The 19,190-nt window shown below is 44.2% G+C and overlaps 1 protein-coding gene across 4 annotated transcripts in view; it reads left to right on the top strand.

Moving 5' to 3' along the window:
- The window catches only part of ST3GAL6 (ST3 beta-galactoside alpha-2,3-sialyltransferase 6), a 69,377-nt gene that overhangs the window by 34,755 nt on the left and 15,432 nt on the right, over positions 1-19,190 (top strand). For 2 of the 4 annotated variants that reach the window (XM_089512416.1, XM_089512419.1), the window contains 5 exons: positions 1,717-1,816; positions 3,443-3,520; positions 12,876-12,979; positions 15,695-15,758; positions 18,424-18,522. In XM_089512416.1, the coding sequence (XP_089368542.1) occupies positions 1,717-1,816; positions 3,443-3,520; positions 12,876-12,979; positions 15,695-15,758; positions 18,424-18,522 (445 nt within the window). Of the gene's footprint in view, positions 1-1,716; positions 1,817-3,442; positions 3,521-12,875; positions 12,980-15,694; positions 15,759-18,381; positions 18,523-19,190 lie in introns of those variants that run through there. The other 2 variants (XM_089512417.1, XM_089512418.1) reach the window with 2 other exon arrangements.

Below are 19,190 nucleotides of genomic sequence, written 5' to 3'. Positions count from 1 at the left end.
CAAACATAGTTACCAATTGAGTATATCATTTGATGCACCAGATGAAGTGGCTTCTAGCCCATGCTTGCAGACACACTTGCAAACTTGCAGAGTTTATGCCATAATACATCTGGTAATCTTTAAGACACCAGTGGACTGCAATATTTTTGAAAATCATTTTTCTTTGTCTTGTGTATTAGGAATAGTGTAGCATCCACACCCTGTTTGGTAAAAAGGGACCAGAGCTGGGGAGGCATGAGAGAGATCAGTTTGTTCTAGTATCATTGTAGATAAGAATCTAATTAGTATAAGTCTACGTATTTGTTAAGTGTGGTTAGTTCTGTCCAACAAGAACACTGACAACTGTGCCCAGATTAATGACTCATTAAATTCTGAGTCTTTCTTTTATGTATTTTTGCAGGCTGTAATACCTGGCAAGAGATACTGTACCTGATTCCAAAAGGTTCTGGTTTATTTGATTGTTAGGGAGATTTATTAGATTACTGAAGGATTGCATGAAAAATACTTTGAACAGTTAACAGCTTTGTAAAAATGGTGAGGGTTATTAGTAGTCGAAATAATAGTATCTGAACACTTTTTTAAGATTTAAATTATTAAAAATGAGTTTAAAAGACCCCACCAGTCTAAATATGAGATCGACAGAATGTGCAGAAGGGATTTCAGTTAAAATAGAAGAAAGCAGCATTCAGTCAGATCTAAAACATAAATCAGTTTAAGGTGTAAAACTCTGTGACTTGTGAAAAAGAAGTGGATGGAGAGGCAGGCAGATAATATTAGAGGAAGGATGGACCCTGGGGAAATGTTCAACCTCTTTACTAGTTTGAACCCACTGGCATATGAAAATAATACAGTTTGTAACCCCATTTTTAAAGCATAGTGAGGTTAACCATTTGTGCTCATTTAATGCATGCTTTATGGAATAGCTGGGGGGAAAACCCTCTTACGCTTTTTACAACTCATCTGTAGACCTAAGATAAGTTATTACAGACCCATAGAGGAAAATATTGCTCTTCTTTTCCTGATCTCTACGGGCTGCTTGGTAATTGATTTTTCCTTAGCTCTCAATGTAATACACTCGCCCTTCCAAATGTAGAGCCCATGCTTGTTTTGGTGTTCTCCTCCCACCATTTATAAGAAATAGTTTGATGTGAAACATAATGCACAACCAGTCTGCATTGTAGAGACAACAAGGTTGAGGGAATGGTATACAGTACAACACCCTAAGAAAAGAATGTGCTGAGCTATATAATGGTTTATGTGTGTTAGAGAAGAAAACAACCATGATGGTGGGGGAGGATCTAGCTGAAAGCAGAGCAAGATAGCAAAACTAGAAAGATATTACCAAAATAGGTGTCCAAGAGAAGGAGGACCATGGTTTATGGATTACTGTTTGAAAGCAAGTCCAGTTATAAAAGATGATCAGTTTAACCCAGCAAAGAAGGTTAGATAAGACTTGCATAGCATCTAAAGTCAATTTATAGAGGCACTTAAAGATAGCTACTTTTAATAGCTATTAATGTCAACGAACATTTTTTTTGTATAAACAAGTCAAATGGAACTGAAAATCCTCAAAGTCAAGGAAACTGTTTAAGTCCAGAAAATGTTTTGTTAGACAGATGAGTGGTCTGGATAAACAGTTTGTCTTTTCATGTGTATTTGTCCAAATGTAAAATTTGCAAGTAGTGGTAACACAGCCTTTCTGAACTTGTATTTCAGGCAGGTCAGTCATGAGACGGATCATACTTGGGATTCTTCTGGCTGCTGGAGTGATGTATGTAATACTACACTGCAACGTGTGGAGAACCAACAGCTATTGGTAATTTCAGTTTTTTCCTAGAAAAATTGCCTATTAATTGCAGAGTGCTGCATGAGTTTTTCAGCTATATGAAAAACCAGTGCAATTTTGTTATATGTAGGAGCTGGAAAGCATGTTGTTATATTAAATTAGTAAAGAAGTTTGCCATAGCAAAGCAAAAACAAAATACAACTTTGGTTGTAGAATCACAGTGGTAACCTAGCACTGTATGCATGACATTTACGCTATAGGTAGGTGTTTGTTTTTCCCAGACAGATGGCAGGTCTTAATTAGCAAATATATGCTTGTCTCATTTTGACAGAAACCTGGCCTGCATTTTATGTACTTGTTCCTTTATTACTTTGAAATACTTAATTGGTTGTGTGCTGTACAGTGCAATCCTATGCATGTGCACTTTGAGTTAAGACACACTGTGTTCATGATGGTTTTGATAGTGTCTATTTTCAGTAGATGATTTGATGTAGATTATTTTATTTAAAAAGAAGAAAATTTTAAATGAGTAGGGTCAAAAGGCAGTTTTTCAAAGCCGTCTTACTTTGCTCTGTATTTGAGTGCTATTTGCTAGTCATTGATCTGGTATAGTGAACACCACACGGAGACCAGAAACTGGCTCTTGTGTATATACATTTCTCAAATAGTTCTATCCTCCTTGATGTAACCTGTTACTAGTAGTGACCTTATTTGTAACACTTACTCTTGGGCATAATTAGGGTGCACAGATGTTACTATGGAAAATAATGGCCTGAATTTTATTGCTAGTTTCAAGTAAACTCATTGACTTAGTGTGACTTACCATGTGTTGATTCACCATTCAGCAAATGATTCAGTGGACCTACTCTATTTGGGGTTAAGCAACAGGATTCAAGCCAAAGAATTACTCCTAACTCTTACTAAACTGTTTGTAGACTGTTACTCCGAAAAACATTATGAGTGCTATAACAAGAACATTTACTCAATTCATACTTGTCAAGTATTTAAGGAAAATTTTTGGCATTTGCTGGGACTTTTAATCTTTGTCAAAGAAGTACTTTGACAGTAATGCATTACTAATGAGTAATGTTATCAATTACTAATAAGAAAGGAATAACTTTTTTTTAAAAAAATGATATTGTTGCAGTAAGAAAATTACCAGGGGAAAAAAAAAGAATCCCATGGCTCCTTAAAGACTGACAATTTTAAGTTTGCTTGGATTTCATGGATTTCATGCTGCCCCCTGTTGCCAGATGCATGCTATGTACATTTTCAAATATCAAAATGATTTATTTTATATTGCTTGGCAAAAATTAAAGGAAAGAAAAAATGATTATTTTATATGTGGAGCGTAATATGTTATATAACACATTCTTCTTTTGTAGGAATAATAGGTTTAACACGAGTAAACAAATTCAGCCACTCTTTGGGTAACATGACAGAACAAATAATGTCTACCTAATTTGACTAGTGAAACTGTCCATAATGCATACAGTTATTAGAAATGAATATACTAGCAGCTTTACTAACAGATAGTGCATGAATAAAACTGAGCCGCCCCCCCCCCCCCCCCAATTTTTGGTACTCTTCTGTTAGAAACATGCTCCTATCAGTCTGTCTAGCTATAGTAATACACCCTTTGTACTTTTGTTGTAGGATGCCCTCTACAGATGTAGAAAGAAAAGCACAACTAATGCCTTGCACTTTCAAACCCAGTACCTCAACTTTCACAAAGTAAGTAGGAAAGGGGTGATGGTTGTGGCGATATAGAAACTTGTTTATAGTTTAGGACTGATCCTATGTACAGTTTGGGCATTGGAGTTTCAGGTGGTCTCCATGACATGGATCACTTTTACCTTTTCCTAGTTTAGGGTGGTATGTTAGCTGTGATATTATTGGTGGAGCAACCTGGACAGAAGAAGCATGGGCTCAGTTAGCCGTATCCAAAGTATAAAGCTTTAAGCAAACAATACAGGAAATTAATGAAGAATGCTGAATATAATTCACATTAAAAGATACCTTTTTAGAATGCTAAATCTGATGCCTGTCACTGAAGAACTGTAAAATCCTGAAGCCCGAAACACATGGGCCAAAAGGAGTGGCTTCTGGCAACTTCGTGGGTATGGTGTGCAGATGACACATGCCCTCGGCACGGCTGGAAGTCACTCTGAGGCTATCAAAGGCAGTCTGAAGCCACTGGCAAAAGGTGACCGCCATTAGGGCCAACAGAACTTCAATAGTGACTTGTGTACATGGTCACGCCACCATTAGGGACAGCTCCTTTTGTTCCCAGTGGTTGCACGTGCACACGACCGTGCCACCATTAGAGACAATGGGATTGATTGTGCCTAATGTTGGTGTGACCGCATGCATGCGCCACCACTGGGGACAACGGGGCTGTCCCTAATGCTGGCATGGCCACGTACACACTCCTCCATTAGGGACAATCGGGCTTGCCATCTGTAAATGGTTGAATCTGACAAGTCTTCAGATACTGAGGGCCGACTGTATTTCAGTATCAAGTCTACCTGAAAGTTGAAACAGATTTGAACTAATGCAAATGTATTTGCACTGATAAACCTTTGGAGTTGGCTGTAACAAATAGAAAGTAAGGCAGTTTTTACCTAGAAGCAACTCAATTTTTACATTTCCAGTGCTTCTTATCAAATTACAGAGTATATTTGTTAGAATGAACATCTTTAAAAGATCCGTCTCTGCTTTCTCTTTTTCTCTAATAACCTCACAAATACATGCTCAAGTCCAAAGGACTTTTTTTAGCTTCAGTTTTAAAAGCTAAATTCTACCAAAAATGTAAAACATATAAAATATAGAGGAGATAATCTCTGAGGAGATTATTGCAAATCTCCAAATCTGCGCTGGGATAGACATGGGTTGTAACTGTCACTGACTGATTTTATGACACTGCCCCATGCCCAGACAGTAGGCAGCCCGTATCCAACCTGGGCTTCTCCAGCAGGAAAATCCCATTCTTGAAAAGCTGCAGGAGAATCTCGGATTGGAAATGGGCTGCTTACTGAACAGGCATGGGGCAGTGTGATAAGATCTGTTGATGATGGTTACAACCCATGTCCATCCTGGTGCTGATTTGGCATGCAATAATCTCCTTAGAGTTAGAAGAGCTCACAAGGGCCATTTAATACTAGAATCATGACTTTGAATTCTTTGAATCTAGTGTGATTGATTTCTGTAACAGAGAAAAACTGTTTTATACAGAGTCAGACCAATTTTGATCAGTTACATCTAGATGGGGAGGGTGGACTTCCCAGAGTCCAGGGACCACACACTGAATGCCAGATCTGGGAAGACTGCTGTAAAATTAATCCTTGATAGTTAACTGATGTAAGTATGTAGCGCCATTACATCCAAAGTGGCTATAGTTAAATATAGAGGCATTGTAAGGTATATATTTTTAGGAAACTTTATATTTCAAAGCACTTTCCATTGAGCAGGCAAGAAAACCCTTGCTTGCAGGCATCTGCTGTCACAGCCACCTGGAAGATGAAAGAACCAGAAAAGACTTCACTTTGGTACACAGCGGTTCCTCTTTGTTCTAAGTCTCAGTTGCGACAAGAGTCAAAAAATCAGCCTCAAAGAGTGTTCTTGCAGACAGGCAGGTAGGTAGGTAGATAGGAACATCCAGAAAAATGATGCACTAATGCTAAAGTTATTTGATTTTATTGGAATGTAATTTAATCCAAGACGATACACCTATATAGATGACATAACACAACAACCTTCTCTCACCATTAAATGACTTGCTTACCTATTTTTTCACCGTATTAAAAAGAACTAAAAATTCAGGAATTTAACACAGTATATTAAACTGTGACTCCCCACAGGCCAACTAAATATTAAGCACAAAGGCCAAAAGATGAATAAATGAATGAAATATTTATTTTTCTTCTTCGTGGTCTCTGCGAATCATACAAATGGGTTGTACTGCGCCTGCGCAGTGCCTTCGGAAACTTCTAGAATCACTGGGCAAAGTACTCTTTGCAACATATAGAAATTTTTTGGCGGTAGCTCCGCCCATCCCTTATAAAGCCCCTGCTTTCCCGCTCTTTCCCCAGTTCCGCAATTTTTCCGCCAAGTAGGCGACAAGGAGTGAGCCAATCTAGAGCAGGACACCGAGGGGAGGATGGGCAGGATTTGTATGCATTCGCAGATGACCACTCGAAGAAATACTGTTACAGGTAAGCAACCTGTCCTCCTTCTTCGTGGTCTCTGCGAATCATACAAATGGGTTGAGACTAGCAAGCTAAGGTTAAAGGTGGAGGGAGTGTCCTGACACCATCATTAACCAACAATTGTTTATTTGACAACAATAATAAAAAACTCAAACATTGTCTCAAATACCCGTTTGTTGAAAACTGAGTTATAGGTCTGTAAACCCTTGACCCATAAGGGGAGAGTGAGTGTTAAACCATTAACTTGGTAAGCCTAAAGGAGGCTGAAATCAGTGCAATCCAGAAACCAGGATAGCCCTGCCAAAAGCTGCATCTCTCTTGGCCCTGGTGTCCAGCCTGTAATGTTTAATAAACGTCAGGGGCTGTGCCCACACAGCAGCCTTACAAATGTCCTCCAATGAAACCCCTGACAAGAAGGCAGAAGATGCTGCTACCGCCCTTGTGGTATGGGAGTGGACCCTGACCGGTAAAGGCTTACCCAAGAGTTCATAAGACAAGTAGATGGTGTTTGACACCCATTTAGAAAGTCTCTGGGCTGATACCGGTAATCCCTTCTTCGGTCCCAAGTAGCACTGAAACAGCCTCTCGGAACAGCTTGAGTCCTTAGTCCTTTCCAAATAAAAGGCTAGTGCCCTTCGGACATCTAGCGTGTGGAGGGCCCTCTCCGCATCCGTGGTCGGGTTCGGGGCCAGGGTAGGAAGCACAATGTCCTGACACATGTGGAACAGTGACACCACCTTGGGCAAGAAAGAAATGTCAGTTCTAAGGACTACCTTGTCCAAGTGAAATCTGAGGAATGGTTGGTCTCGTCTTAGAGCACAAAGTTCACCAGCCCGACGAGCGGAGGTAATTGCCACCAAAAACGCTGTCTTCCAAGTCAGGAGCCTTATGTCCGTCGTGGCCAGAGGCTCGAACAGCTTGGACTGTAAGGCTCCCAACACCCCTTCCAGGCTCCACGCTGGGGGTGGCAAGGACACCTGCGGGTTCAGATTATTATAGCCCTTGAGAAAACCCTTAATTAAGGGATCTTTAAAAAAGGAAGGTCTATCTCGAAACTGGAAAAAGGAGCAAATGGCCGACAGGTAGCATTTAATCGAAGTGAGGCAGAGGCCCGAGTCGACCAGGGACATTAAAAAGTCCAACACCACCGGCGTCGAAACCAGGGCAGGGGAGAGGTGCCTGTCCGTCAGAAACTTGAGAAATTTGGTCCACTTTTGGGAGTAAGATTTGCGGGTGGCCAGCTTCTGGGCAGCTAGGATGACCCTGCGTACCGGTTCTGGTAGGCAAGCTAGGGATGGATTCTCCATACTACCAGGGGAAGGGTGTCGATGTCGGGGTGGCGGACTCGACCTCCCTGAACCGTGAGAAGATCCGGCCTGGGTTCGAGCCAGAGAAAGGTGTTCCGGGAGAGATGAAGGAGGCTGGGGAACCAAGGCTGTCCTGGCCACCACGGAGTGATCAGAATGGCATCGACGGCCTCTGATGTCATCTTGGACACTGTCCTGGTGTTCAACGGGAACGGGGGGAAGGCGTACAGCAGCACCCCCGACCAGTTGAATCCGAACGCATCCCCGAGGGAGTCCTCGCCTCGCGTCCGGGAGCAGAACTGGGGACAATGGGTGTTGTGGACAGTCGCGAACAGATCTATCTGAGGGGTCCCCCACCGACCGAAGAGGTCCCTCACAGTGTCCGGATGGAGCCTCCACTCGTGGCATGAAGACGGGGACCTGCTGAGGAGGTCCGCGAAGTCGTTCTGTGTCTCTGGCAGGTGTACCGCTTGAAGCAGGATGCCTCGGGCGATGCACCACTCCCACACTCGGAGCGTGATGTCAAGGAGGGTGCGTGATCTGGTGCCTCCCTGTTTGTTCAGGTAGTACATCACCGTGGTGTTGTCCGTCCGGAGTTGTACGACCTTGTGGGAGAGGGAGGATTCGAATGCTCTTAGGGCCTTTTCCCCTGCCGTTAGTTCCAGGGCACTGATATGTAGGGTCCTTTCATCGGGCGACCACAAGCCTTTCGCCCAGAGATCTAGAGCGTGGGCTCCCCATCCGTCCTCTGACGCATCCGTGGTTAGCACCACCTCTGGATGAGGCTGTGAAAAGGGCATGCCTGCGCAAACGTTCCGGGAGTCGAGCCACCAATGGAGGGAACGGGCGACTGGTCTCGGGATGGTGAGGCGACGGGATGGAGCGTCGGCCTCCGGGTCGAAGACTGACAGGAACCAAGATTGGAGGGTTCGGGATCGAAGCCTTGCCCACGGTGTGACGAAAGTTGTCGAGGCCATGTGTCCGAGGGCCACCTGGACGTCCCTGGCGATAACTCGTCTTCGGTCCATGCACCGTCAGATGGCCACGCAAAGGGCACCAAACCGGTCGAGAGGTAGGAAGGCCATGCAGTTGTTGGAGTCTAGGATGGATCTGATGAATCTTATTTGTTTGGTGGGAAGAAGCTGTGACTTTTCGAGGTTGACCACTAGCCCCAAGTCGTTTAGAAGCGTTATGGTCTCCAAGGTGTGTCGGTGGAGCTCTTGGCTTGAAGGGGCCACTATCAACCAGTCGTCTAGGTACGGGAAGATCCTGATGCCCCGGCGATGGAGATGGGACACAACTGGTGCCATGCACTTGGTGAAGACCCGTGGGGCCGTGGCAAGGCCGAAGGGCAGAACATTGTAGCTGTAGACGTCCATCCCGACGGCAAAGGCTAGGAACCGGCGGTGGCTCTCCCGGATGCTGACGTGAAAGTAGGCGTCCTTCAAGTCGATGGTCACTAACCACAGGCCCTGGTGTAACAAAGGCAAAATAGAGGCAAGTGCTACCATCCAGAATCGGTGATAGGAGAGGTAAGTATTCAGGTCTCTCAGGTCCAAAATGGGTCTGATGCCCCCATCAGTCTTAGGAACAGTGAAATAGCGGGAGAAAAAACATCTAGGGACGTCGGCGGTATTGACGGGCGAGATGGCGCCCTTGGACAATAAGGTGCGTACTTCGTCGAGAAAGGTGTCTGAGGGGGAGTGGATAGGAAAGCTCCGGTTGGCGGGAGCTCTTCGAATTCGAGGGCATAACCCCTACAGACGATGGTGAGGGCCCAAGAATCGGTAGAGATCGAGGCCCAGGTGTTGGAGAAGAAGAATCCAAAAAACAGAGAGGTGAGGAGGCGACGGAGTACACGGCACCACTTCAGGTCCTCTTCTTATTTTGGTCGGGATCCTGCCTCCGGTAATTTTTCTTATACTTGGGAGCGGAACGGCGACCTGAAGAGGAGGAGGACTGCGAGGGGTACCTTTGCCTGGGCTGATCCTGGTGCTGGTAGGGGCAATCCTGTTGGTAGGATCTCTGGCTTTGCCCGTACCATGGACGGACGCCGGTGAAGCGTTTACGGGAAGCTTGAGGAGAGGATGACATACTGTGCTTCTTCGCGGCGGTCCGCATGCGGTATTTGAAGTTGAGTTTCTCATCCGTCTCCCGGTGGAAGAGGCCGTCCTCATCAAATGGCATGTCCTCAATGGTGGTACGGGCATTTTGGTTGAGGTCCGAAGATCTCAGCCAAGCGTGTCTGCGCAGGGCAATCGCCGTGGCCATGGATCTTGCCGAGCAATCAGTGGAGTGCCTGGCTGACGTGATTAACCAACTCCCAATGGAGTGTGCCTCATCCCGGACCTCGGAAAGAGTGGCCTGGGACTCATCAGGAAGGTCGGGAATAAGCGGGGAGATCTTCTCCATCAGCCACTGGATATAAGCCCCCATGCAGGCGTTATAGTTGGCCACTCTGATCCCCAGGGCTGATGAGAAATAGGCCTTCTTGGCCAAAGCGTCCACCTTCTTCGCCTCCTTGTCTGCTGGCATCACGAACGATTTCGGGGTCGATGTCCGTTGGGCGCCCTCCATGATGGCTGAATTTTGCCTCGGGTGTCCAAAGAGCCATGAGGGAGTGGAAGGAGCAATCCTGTAGAGGGACTCTATCCTGCGGTTGCTGGAAGCCGTCGAAGCGGGAGCTTCCCACGAGCGTCTCGCCAGCTTTTCCAGCGACGGTAGCAAAGGGATTGCTGGTGGAGTGGGCAGCTTTCCGTGGATCCTCCTTTCGATGGGGTCCGAGGCCTCATCTTCTACCTGGGAGGTTTGGATGTCAAGTGAGTTTGACATCTTGATGACGTGTTCAGCAAAGGTGCGGACATCATCAGTGGGCGACAGGGCACCAGGCTGGGCAAACTCCTGGACGGAAGGCTGGTAGTCCTCGGCATCCGAGGAACCAGAGACACTCTGGGGACGGTACCGGGTGTGAGAGAGGGCCTCCTCATCGGGGTCCGGGTCCACTATTTGGAGGTCTGGGGCAACGCCTGCCCGGCGGGAAGAAGCTGAGGCGTCACGAGTAGGCTTAGTGAGCGGCTCTGGTCTGGACTTCCGAGATGGGGACCCAAAGCGGGATGCAACGGAACCACGTGGGACAGCCATGTAGTAGGTGTCCATCTCGCTGTCATAGAGGTAGTCTGGTTTCTTTGGCTCCTTTGGAGGGGAAGGAGAGGCGGCCCGGTGGACCATGGCGGTATGGACAACCGATCTGGGCATTGGGGTGACCGAGCGTCGACTATGTGTGGAGCTCGCTGGAGAGGCGGGTTCTGAGATGACGTCGATAGTGTCATCCGGCATGTGTCGAAAGCTAGGCAGGGCACGACCATCAGAAGGGGAGCTGCGAAGGCGGTCCGGACGAGTAGAAGGAGCCTCTGTAGTCTTGGAGCTCCCAACCCTGGAGGCCTTGTCAACAGGGCGAGATTCCCGGGGTCTGCGCTCGGAGGCCGGCCGGTCCCGAGAGGCCTCCCTGTGTCGGGAGCTGTCTGAATCCCGCTTGTCAGAGCGGTGCCGTTTGGCCAGAGGGTGCTGGTCTCCCAAGGGAGACGTATGTGTCCTCTTGGAGGCCGAGGGTGACGCGGTAGTCGGGGCCGGAGTCGTCACCTTGGTGGTCGAAGACCTCGAAGCCAAGTCTGCTGAAGCTGAAGGCTTCGGGACCGAAGGTGTGGATCCCGAGCCCTTAGTTGAGCTCGCTGAGGTCGAGGCCTTAGGGGCCGAGGATCTCGAGGCTGACCCCTTCTGGGCGCTCGAGTCCTTTCCAGAAGCGCGGCTCTCCTTAGAGCTCTTTGGGCGTTTATCTTTCTTGGACGCCCGAGAAATGTCCATCGAAGGGGTGTCGGCGTCCGGTTCCTCGCGGGGAGCCACCTCCGAGAGAGTTGGAGGTTCAGCCATGAGCTGGGTCGGGGCCTCGGGAAGAGCTGGTAACGGCGCCGACCCAGTGGAAGAGGGGGGCCCCAGAGAAGACATGGCACCCGCGGCGAAGACCTTGGAATAGATGGCCGCCTTTAGTCTGGTCTCTCGGTTTTTCCTCGCTTGGGGAGTGAGGGATTTACACAAGGCGCAGGATGATGGGATGTGCGCCTCTCCCAAGCACAGGAGACAAGCCAAATGGGGGTCCTGACCGGGGATTTCACCTCCGCAAACGGTGCATTTTTTGAAGGGCACCGATGGCATGATCCGGTTACGGGTCGTGGTCAACAAGCCGAGGTCAGTAACGGAAGTCAATCCAGAGAACAAATGCAGTCAAGGGTCAAGCAAAGAGTGGTCAAAAAACGGTCTGTGGTCAACTACCAGTGATTCTGACGAAGATAAGAAGAGCGAAGTTCCCAAAGGCAGCAAACGCGGCGGAAAAAAGGAACTGGGGAAAGAACGGGAAAGCAGTACAACCCATTTGTATGTATTCGCAGATGACCACTCGAAGAAATACTGTTACAGGTAAGCAACCTGTCCATATCCCGCCTCTTCCATTTTGGGGATCGAGGCGGGTAACAATATGATTATACAATACACAATGATAAAACAATAAACCCACAAGTCCCTAACCTAACCTAAAAGATGAGTCAAACAAAGATGACCCTATACAAAATCTCATGTTTTTGAAACTGTTGTTGTCTATTTGTTGTCTATATGTGTGAGTGTATATGGAGATTAAAATAAATTTAAAAATAAATTGAAATTTAATTTTCTACATATTTGTAACTTCAAGCTGATGAACTAGTCAAACACATGTTGGGGAAAGTAACAGGCTGGAGTTTCTACATCTTGACTTTATAGTCTTGCTCTTAATCTTGTAACAGTTGGAAATTCCTTAGTGTTGTTAATAAGAACTTTGATCTGTTTGAGGAGTATATGCTTCTCCGTAGATTGGATATTTTCTAGCCCATAAACATTTTTGTCATCTTACTAAGCATTCACCACTTTCCCAAACATTGCAGCATGAATGGTTTATGCCAAATATTGGAAGTCTCAAAGAATACCTAGTATAGCAGAATGGAAATTAAAACTATGCGAGTTATTAATAATGGACAAATTGTCGATGTACACTACAGGTAAAACAAATTAAGCATATGAAAAGAAATGGGGAAAGATAGAGAAAATTTGGTACTAGTAGAGTAACAAGCACGTAAATGGAAAAAAGGGGAAGAAACCAATGAGACAGCTGATGATAATGACACTCATGGTCAAAGAGGAATAATGACAAGTGACAAGTTCGAGATGAGAGAAGATTTACATATATGGGAACTCAATGTATAAATAGAAATCTGATTTTCCTTTTTTTTCTTTCTTCTTTTCTCTTTTATTCCATTCTGTTAATTTTACATAAGTGTAAATGTACATTTAACTATTTTATGTATTCTAAGAAAACCCAATAAACATAATTTTAAAAATTAGTTAAATAAATAAATGTATTTAAATTTTATTTAATTTCCTGTTTTTTATTTTATCCCGACAACTTGTATACCCCTGAGGATGAGATATAAATTCTTAAATAAATGGAAATTAAAATAACATTTTCACCCCTTTTTCTTCTCCTGCAAGTCTGGATATAGTCTACCCCTTTCTGTGCTCCCATAATTTTTTGGAAATGTCTGAGCTGCATGGAAGCTTCAACTTTGAACTACCTTATGGAATAAGGGGAGCAGGTAAGCACTGTTGACATATGCAATATTAAATATTACATTCTGAAAGCTTAAATTATGAAAGGAATCCCTTCATTTTTATTGCCATGTTATTAAAGTTTCCTTATTTATAAGACAGTATGGTACAAACAAAGGTAGGGGCTTTGGGGACGAATTCAGAAGATACAGATTTCCCTCTCGGTATCTGTATTTTGTTTCCATATAACTGGACAGATATGAAAAGTTCATTGTTTAACAGTTGGATGTTCATGTGTTATATATTAACCCTAAATAGGCATTCACCTAAATAGATCAACCTCACATTCTAAAAAGTGAGGTGGAAACTGCAACAAGAGAATTAGTGAAATACAAATCAACAGGAACAGATGATATTCCAATTGAACTGCTAGAATGCACATTGTCAGAGTCAACTGTAGTGCTAACCAACATATGTCAACAGGTATGGAAAACAAAACGATGGCCAACAGATTGGAAGCAACCAGTGTACATCCCCATCCACAAAAATGGAGACACAAAAGACTGCAGCAACTTTAAGACCATAGCACTGATCTCCCATGCAAACAAAATCATGTTCAAAATTCTGCAACGTAGACTCCAACCATACATGGAGAGAGAAATCCCAGAGGTCCAAGTGGGGTACAGGAAAGGGAGAAGCACTAAGGACAACATTGCAAACATACGATGGCTAATTGAGTGCACCAGGGAATTCCAAAAGAAAATCAGTATGTGCTTTATAGATTATACCAAAGCTGCATAGATCATGAAAGGCTATGGAATGCCCTTAAAGACATAGGAGTGCCAACACATCTGATAGAAGATATGCAGATGACACCATAGTACTAGCAGAAAACCTCACAGACCTGGAACACTTACTAAGGAAGATCAAAGAAGAAAGTGAAAGGGCAGGCTTAATGTTGAGCATAAAGAAAATCAAAATAATGACCACTGAGGAACTTCACAGGTTCAACCTAGACAATGAAGTAATAGAAATAGTAAAGGAATTCCCATACCTGGGATCAAACATTGATAGAAATGGGGACTGCAGTCAGGAAATCAGAAGATGATTAAGAATGGGGTGACTAAGAGACTAAAGAGACTGAGGATGACAAAAGCAAAAATTATTGTAACCGGCCTTGAATCCCATTATGACAGAAAGGAGGGATATAAATTCTTGTAATAAATAAAGTAAAAATAAATAAAGCAGTGCTAATAAGCCATGATACTTTTGTTGAAACGTGTTTTCCATTTACTGAATTTGTGAATGCTTTGTGAACTGTGAGACCACCTCTATCCCATCTTAGAATCTGGTCAAACATTGAGACAACAAACTCTTGCAACAAGGAAGGTATATTAGATCCCTAAGATAAAAGTTTTTATTATATTGTCATCTTTCGGCCGTTGAGGGAGAGAACAGGCTGGCCCAGCGTCATCAGGGGCTAGCCTGAAGACAGAGTGCCCTCCCTCCATAACTTTCATCTTTCAGCCGTTGAGGAAGAGAACAGGCTGGCCCAGCGTCATCAGGGGCTAGCCTGAAGACAGAGTGCCCTCCCTCCATAACTGTCATCTTTCGGCCGTTGAGGGAGAGAACAGGCTGGCCCAGCGTCATTAGGGGCTAGCCTGAAGACTGAGTGCCCTCCCTCCATAACTGTCATCTTTTGGCCGTTGAGGGAGAGAACAGGCTGGCCCAGCGTCATCAGGGGCTAGCCTGAAGATACAGTGTATCTTAATTGTAGATTTTTCTTGTACTGTTTTATAATTTTCTTGTACACCGCTATGATCTATTTGGAATAGCGGTTTATAAATAAAACATATTATTATTATTATTATTAAATAGTAAAGGAATTCCCATACCTGGGATCAAACATTGATAGAAATGGGGACTGCAGTCAGGAAATCAGAAGATGATTAAGAATGGGGTGGGTAGCTATGAAAGAACTAGAAAAGATTCTAAAATGGAAAGATATACAACTGAGCACAAAAGTTAAAATCCTACAAGCCATCATATGTGCAAACTTTGGTGCTCCTGAAGTTATTTCTGCCAACATTGACTCCTTTTTTCTTTAACCTGAAGAATAATCTTTCTACTCATAGTGTGCCAGTGGCAATCTCCTACAAGTTGCAAGCTCCACAGTGTTCTTTGCCTGATGTGTCTTGTGGTGGATCACTGGGACTGAATATTAGCTCTTGGTCCATGAATAGTTGCCCTCTCTTTATATAAATATTTGAGTTTCAGAAGGAGATTGTGGAGAGCTGGAAAATGAAGACACAGCTTTTTTGCAATTTATTTCTGGGGATATCCATCAGATGTACTTTCCATCATCTGGGGGGGGGGGGCAGAGGGGGAATGCAGACCCCAGTTCCAGACCTTTTCACCAATTAATTTAGAATGAGGAGATGAATGTTGCCTTTTATTCATTCTGATACTGGAGCAATTATTGTGACTGGGGTGCTACAGCCCTCACACAATATTTGTTCAGATTGTGTGCTTGAGTGAGCTTTCCAGCTATTAACTCAAAAGGAAGCGGGGAGGGGGGAAATCCTAAACAGAACTCTAGAGGGCTGGCATGATTCTCTCTCTCTCTATACACACACACACACACACACACACACACACACACACACACATCCAATGTGATTATGTTGTATTTTATTGTTATGACAATGGACCAATTTGTTTATCAAGGATTATTTTTTAAAAAATAATAATTTGTGTTTTAGAAACATTCTTTCATATGGCACTTTCAAGACTGAATAACTGTGGGGTGTTTCCTGAAGATGAAAGGTGAGTTCATGCAGCTATCAGACTTTACTATATATATATATATATATATATATATATATATATATAATTTCCATTAAGTTAGGATGCTTGTTAAAATAATACAGGTCATGTGATACAGAATTTCACTGAGTATAGCTTAAATCACGGGGAGAATCATGTGGCCATTCAGATAGTGTTGGGCTGCAACTCCTAGCATCCCTCATCCAGGGATGTAGCCAGAATTTTGGGAAGGGGGGGGTCCAGACTAAGTGCCACCATTATAATGGGGCTTGGGCTTGGGTGCAGCAGCATGCACCATTTATTGTATCTAATGGAAGGGGGGGTGTCCGGACCCCACGGACCCCTCCCTTGGCTACGTCCCTGCCTCATCATTGGCTAGGCTGGTTGGGGCTGATGGGAGCTATAGTCTAACAACATCTGGACAGTTGTTTAATCTTGGATTAGCTGAATTCTGAATGCCAGTTAGTACTGTTTTGGGAGGTGTGAGTGTGTATATCAGTTTTTAACAGAAGAACAGGCTATCTTGATCCTTTTCATAAAAAGGAAGGGTAGTTCTTGAGTTGTTGGCTTGAACATGGGAGCTTTTTTTTTAAATCCAACTTTGGAAATGCTACTTTGTTAAGACTACAGCTCCAAGAATCTTAAACATCCCAGTATTCCATAAGGTCCCTCAGAAAATCCAGAAACTACATCCATCCTTAGATTGATTCTGTCTCATAGATATTGGGGGGGGGGGGGGGGGGGGGATGGGCATTGTTTGCCCTGACTAGCAGGATTCAGAACATGGCAGTATGTCTGCTGTGTTTTCCTCCATCTTCCCTGATAGGGTTGCTCACTCATTTATAATATAAACAATGCAGCATTGTGTTAAATATGAGTTTCCAATGCTATTGCAATTTATATAATTTTTTAAAATAGAGAATGAGGAGGAGACTGTTTTCTTGAATTTGGAGTTGATTTCTTCATGTACTATTACCAGTGTAGGCCTCCTGCAGGGTATCATGAGCTCTCCTTTCCTCTCTCATACACCAGCATTACCATGTCCATGGAGTTTCACTTTTATGCAGTGTATTTTGATGCTTTTGGAATGAAATCAAGTGGGAAAGACCTATGCAACTGGCCCTACTTGTATGCTTTTCACACCCTAGTAATGTGGGTTGCACCATATGGAATAGCCTGTGCCTCTGTGTGTGAGAGTATGTGTGAGAGAGACAGCAAGAGAGCAGAGGTGCTGGCAAGGAGACTGAAGTAGCTACTACCTTGCTGCCAACAAAACTGAAAGTGTGTTTTTTTAGAACAACATCTACTTCCCACAGCTGGGAAGCAATTAATTCATTGTATTTTAATAGAAGCATTTATATACCAACCTTCCTCTGATTCAGATGGGAAGACTGGTGATGTATGGGGCAGGGAGAAGGTTTGTTTTGGGATAGCTAAACTAAGTCCCCATACAAACAGGTCAAAATAAAACTGCTTCAGGTCACTTTGAGGTATGCTGTTTAAATGAGGCATGCATCCTAAGAGCCCGGAAGCCATGCCAAAGCCATGCTCCAGTCCTTAGGCATGGCTTTCGTACTCATAGGATGCATGCATAATTTAAACAGCATACTTTAAAGTGACCCAAAGCAGCTTTATTTTGTCCTGTCTGTATGGGGCCTAAGACTTAACCTGGTGGCGCAGCAGTTAAATGCCTGTAGTTCAGCCACTCACTCGCAAAAAATCACAATTTTGAATTCAATACTAGCCAGGGTTCAGGATCAGCTCAGCCTTGCATTCTTCCAAGATTGCTAAAACGAATACCCAGCTTGTTGGGGGCAATTCGCTTACACTTAAGGAGTGCTTAATTGCACTGATAAGCAGTGTAGAAAAATATTTGCTTATTGCTATTGCTGTTGTCCATACTGGGCACTGTATATTTACATATGTATATTAATGAGTGCACTTAAGAAGAGGATAATAGGAGAGGGTCATAGTTTTGTTCTTAACTCTGTGACATATCCATAGTTCTGTTCTCATTCACATTACAGAATTATAGCACTATTATTTCACTTTAGTTTCCGTGGTTCCATCCTATGGAATCCTGGGATTGTCAGCTTTGGGAGGGATATTTAGAATTCTTAGCCAGAGAGTTGTAGTGTTTCACCAAACTGCAACTCCCAAGATTCCATAGTATGGACCCATGACAGTTAAACTGTAATAACAGCGCTATAATTCTGTAGCATGAATGGGTCTTGGTTCTTCCAGTCCTTAGAATATCATTGAAAGCACCTGACTTTGCCAGATTAGTCCATCATCTTATGACTATACTCATACTAAAGCTCAGTTACTGTGGCATGGTGCTACATGTCTTTTGTCTTATAACATTTTAAAGTATTATTATTACTATCAGGAAGATTTAAAGGCTGGCAGAAGAGTTGAAAAACATTACAACTAATTCTCCCCAATTATCTAAGGGCTTCTCATTTACATTTCATTGTCTTTTTCTTCTGCAACAGACAGTTCTTTACAGGAATTACACCATTTTTTCTTCCCTCATTGTCAATATGCATGGCTTTGTATATTTCTGCTAATAATGTTGCAAATAGTTTATGTTTAACTCCCCCCTCCAAAAATATATATACAGTTTCCTCACAAAACTTCAATGAGTCATGATGTCTTCATTCAGCAGTCCACCCTGTAAAAAATGTGTGGTTGTTGGCAACGGAGGTGTCCTTCGAAACAAGAGTCTGGGGGAGACAATTGATTCCTATGATGTCGTAATCAGGTAAATATAATTTCTCATGTTAAGCAGAGCTTATTAAATGGAATTATGGTATGATCCCTGTATCTGTGGGGAATATGTTCCTGGATTTTGTGTAGATACACTAAACCATGGATAGTAGTGAACTCTAGGTTGAGCGAGATGGAGAGGGGGCTAAGGAGGCAGTCTGGCTTTGCCTGCCCCCACCTCACCCACCTTCCTTCCTGCCTTCCCTCCCCCTCTCCCTCCCAATGGGGCTTGGCAAGCTCCCTGTGCTCTTCATCCTTGCCAGTCACAAGGTAAGGAAGATGGGGGCTTCCCCCCTCACCACCACCTGCTTTGCATAACAGTCTTCAGACCAGCAGCATCTGCCTGGCTCACCACCACCTCCAGTTCATGCTTCTCAGCTGAGAGAGGCATGGAGGCCCCCAGCTGTGTACTTCTCTTGGTGACACTACCACACACATGTGAGAACAAAAGGAAGGAAGGCCGAACAGCCAGCCACTCAGTCACTGCTCCCAAGGGTGTCTTGGCCAAGAAGTACTAACTGAAGATGGCGGTGAGCCAGGTGTTGTCAAGCCAGACACTGTTGGTTAGCTAGCTGCTGCACAAAGCAGAAGGCATGGCAGTGGCCACGGAGCAGCTCCCTGTCCCCCACGTCCCACAACAGGCAAGAATCAAGAGGCACACAG

This window comes from Sceloporus occidentalis, unplaced genomic scaffold, assembly GCF_023333645.1.
Source record: "Sceloporus occidentalis isolate IW3139 unplaced genomic scaffold, rSceOcc1.0.p SCAF_2, whole genome shotgun sequence".
Taxonomy (NCBI): domain Eukaryota; kingdom Metazoa; phylum Chordata; class Lepidosauria; order Squamata; family Phrynosomatidae; genus Sceloporus; species Sceloporus occidentalis.
The sequence above is the reverse complement of the archived record's forward strand: the minus strand, read 5'-3'. Positions and strand labels throughout refer to the sequence as shown.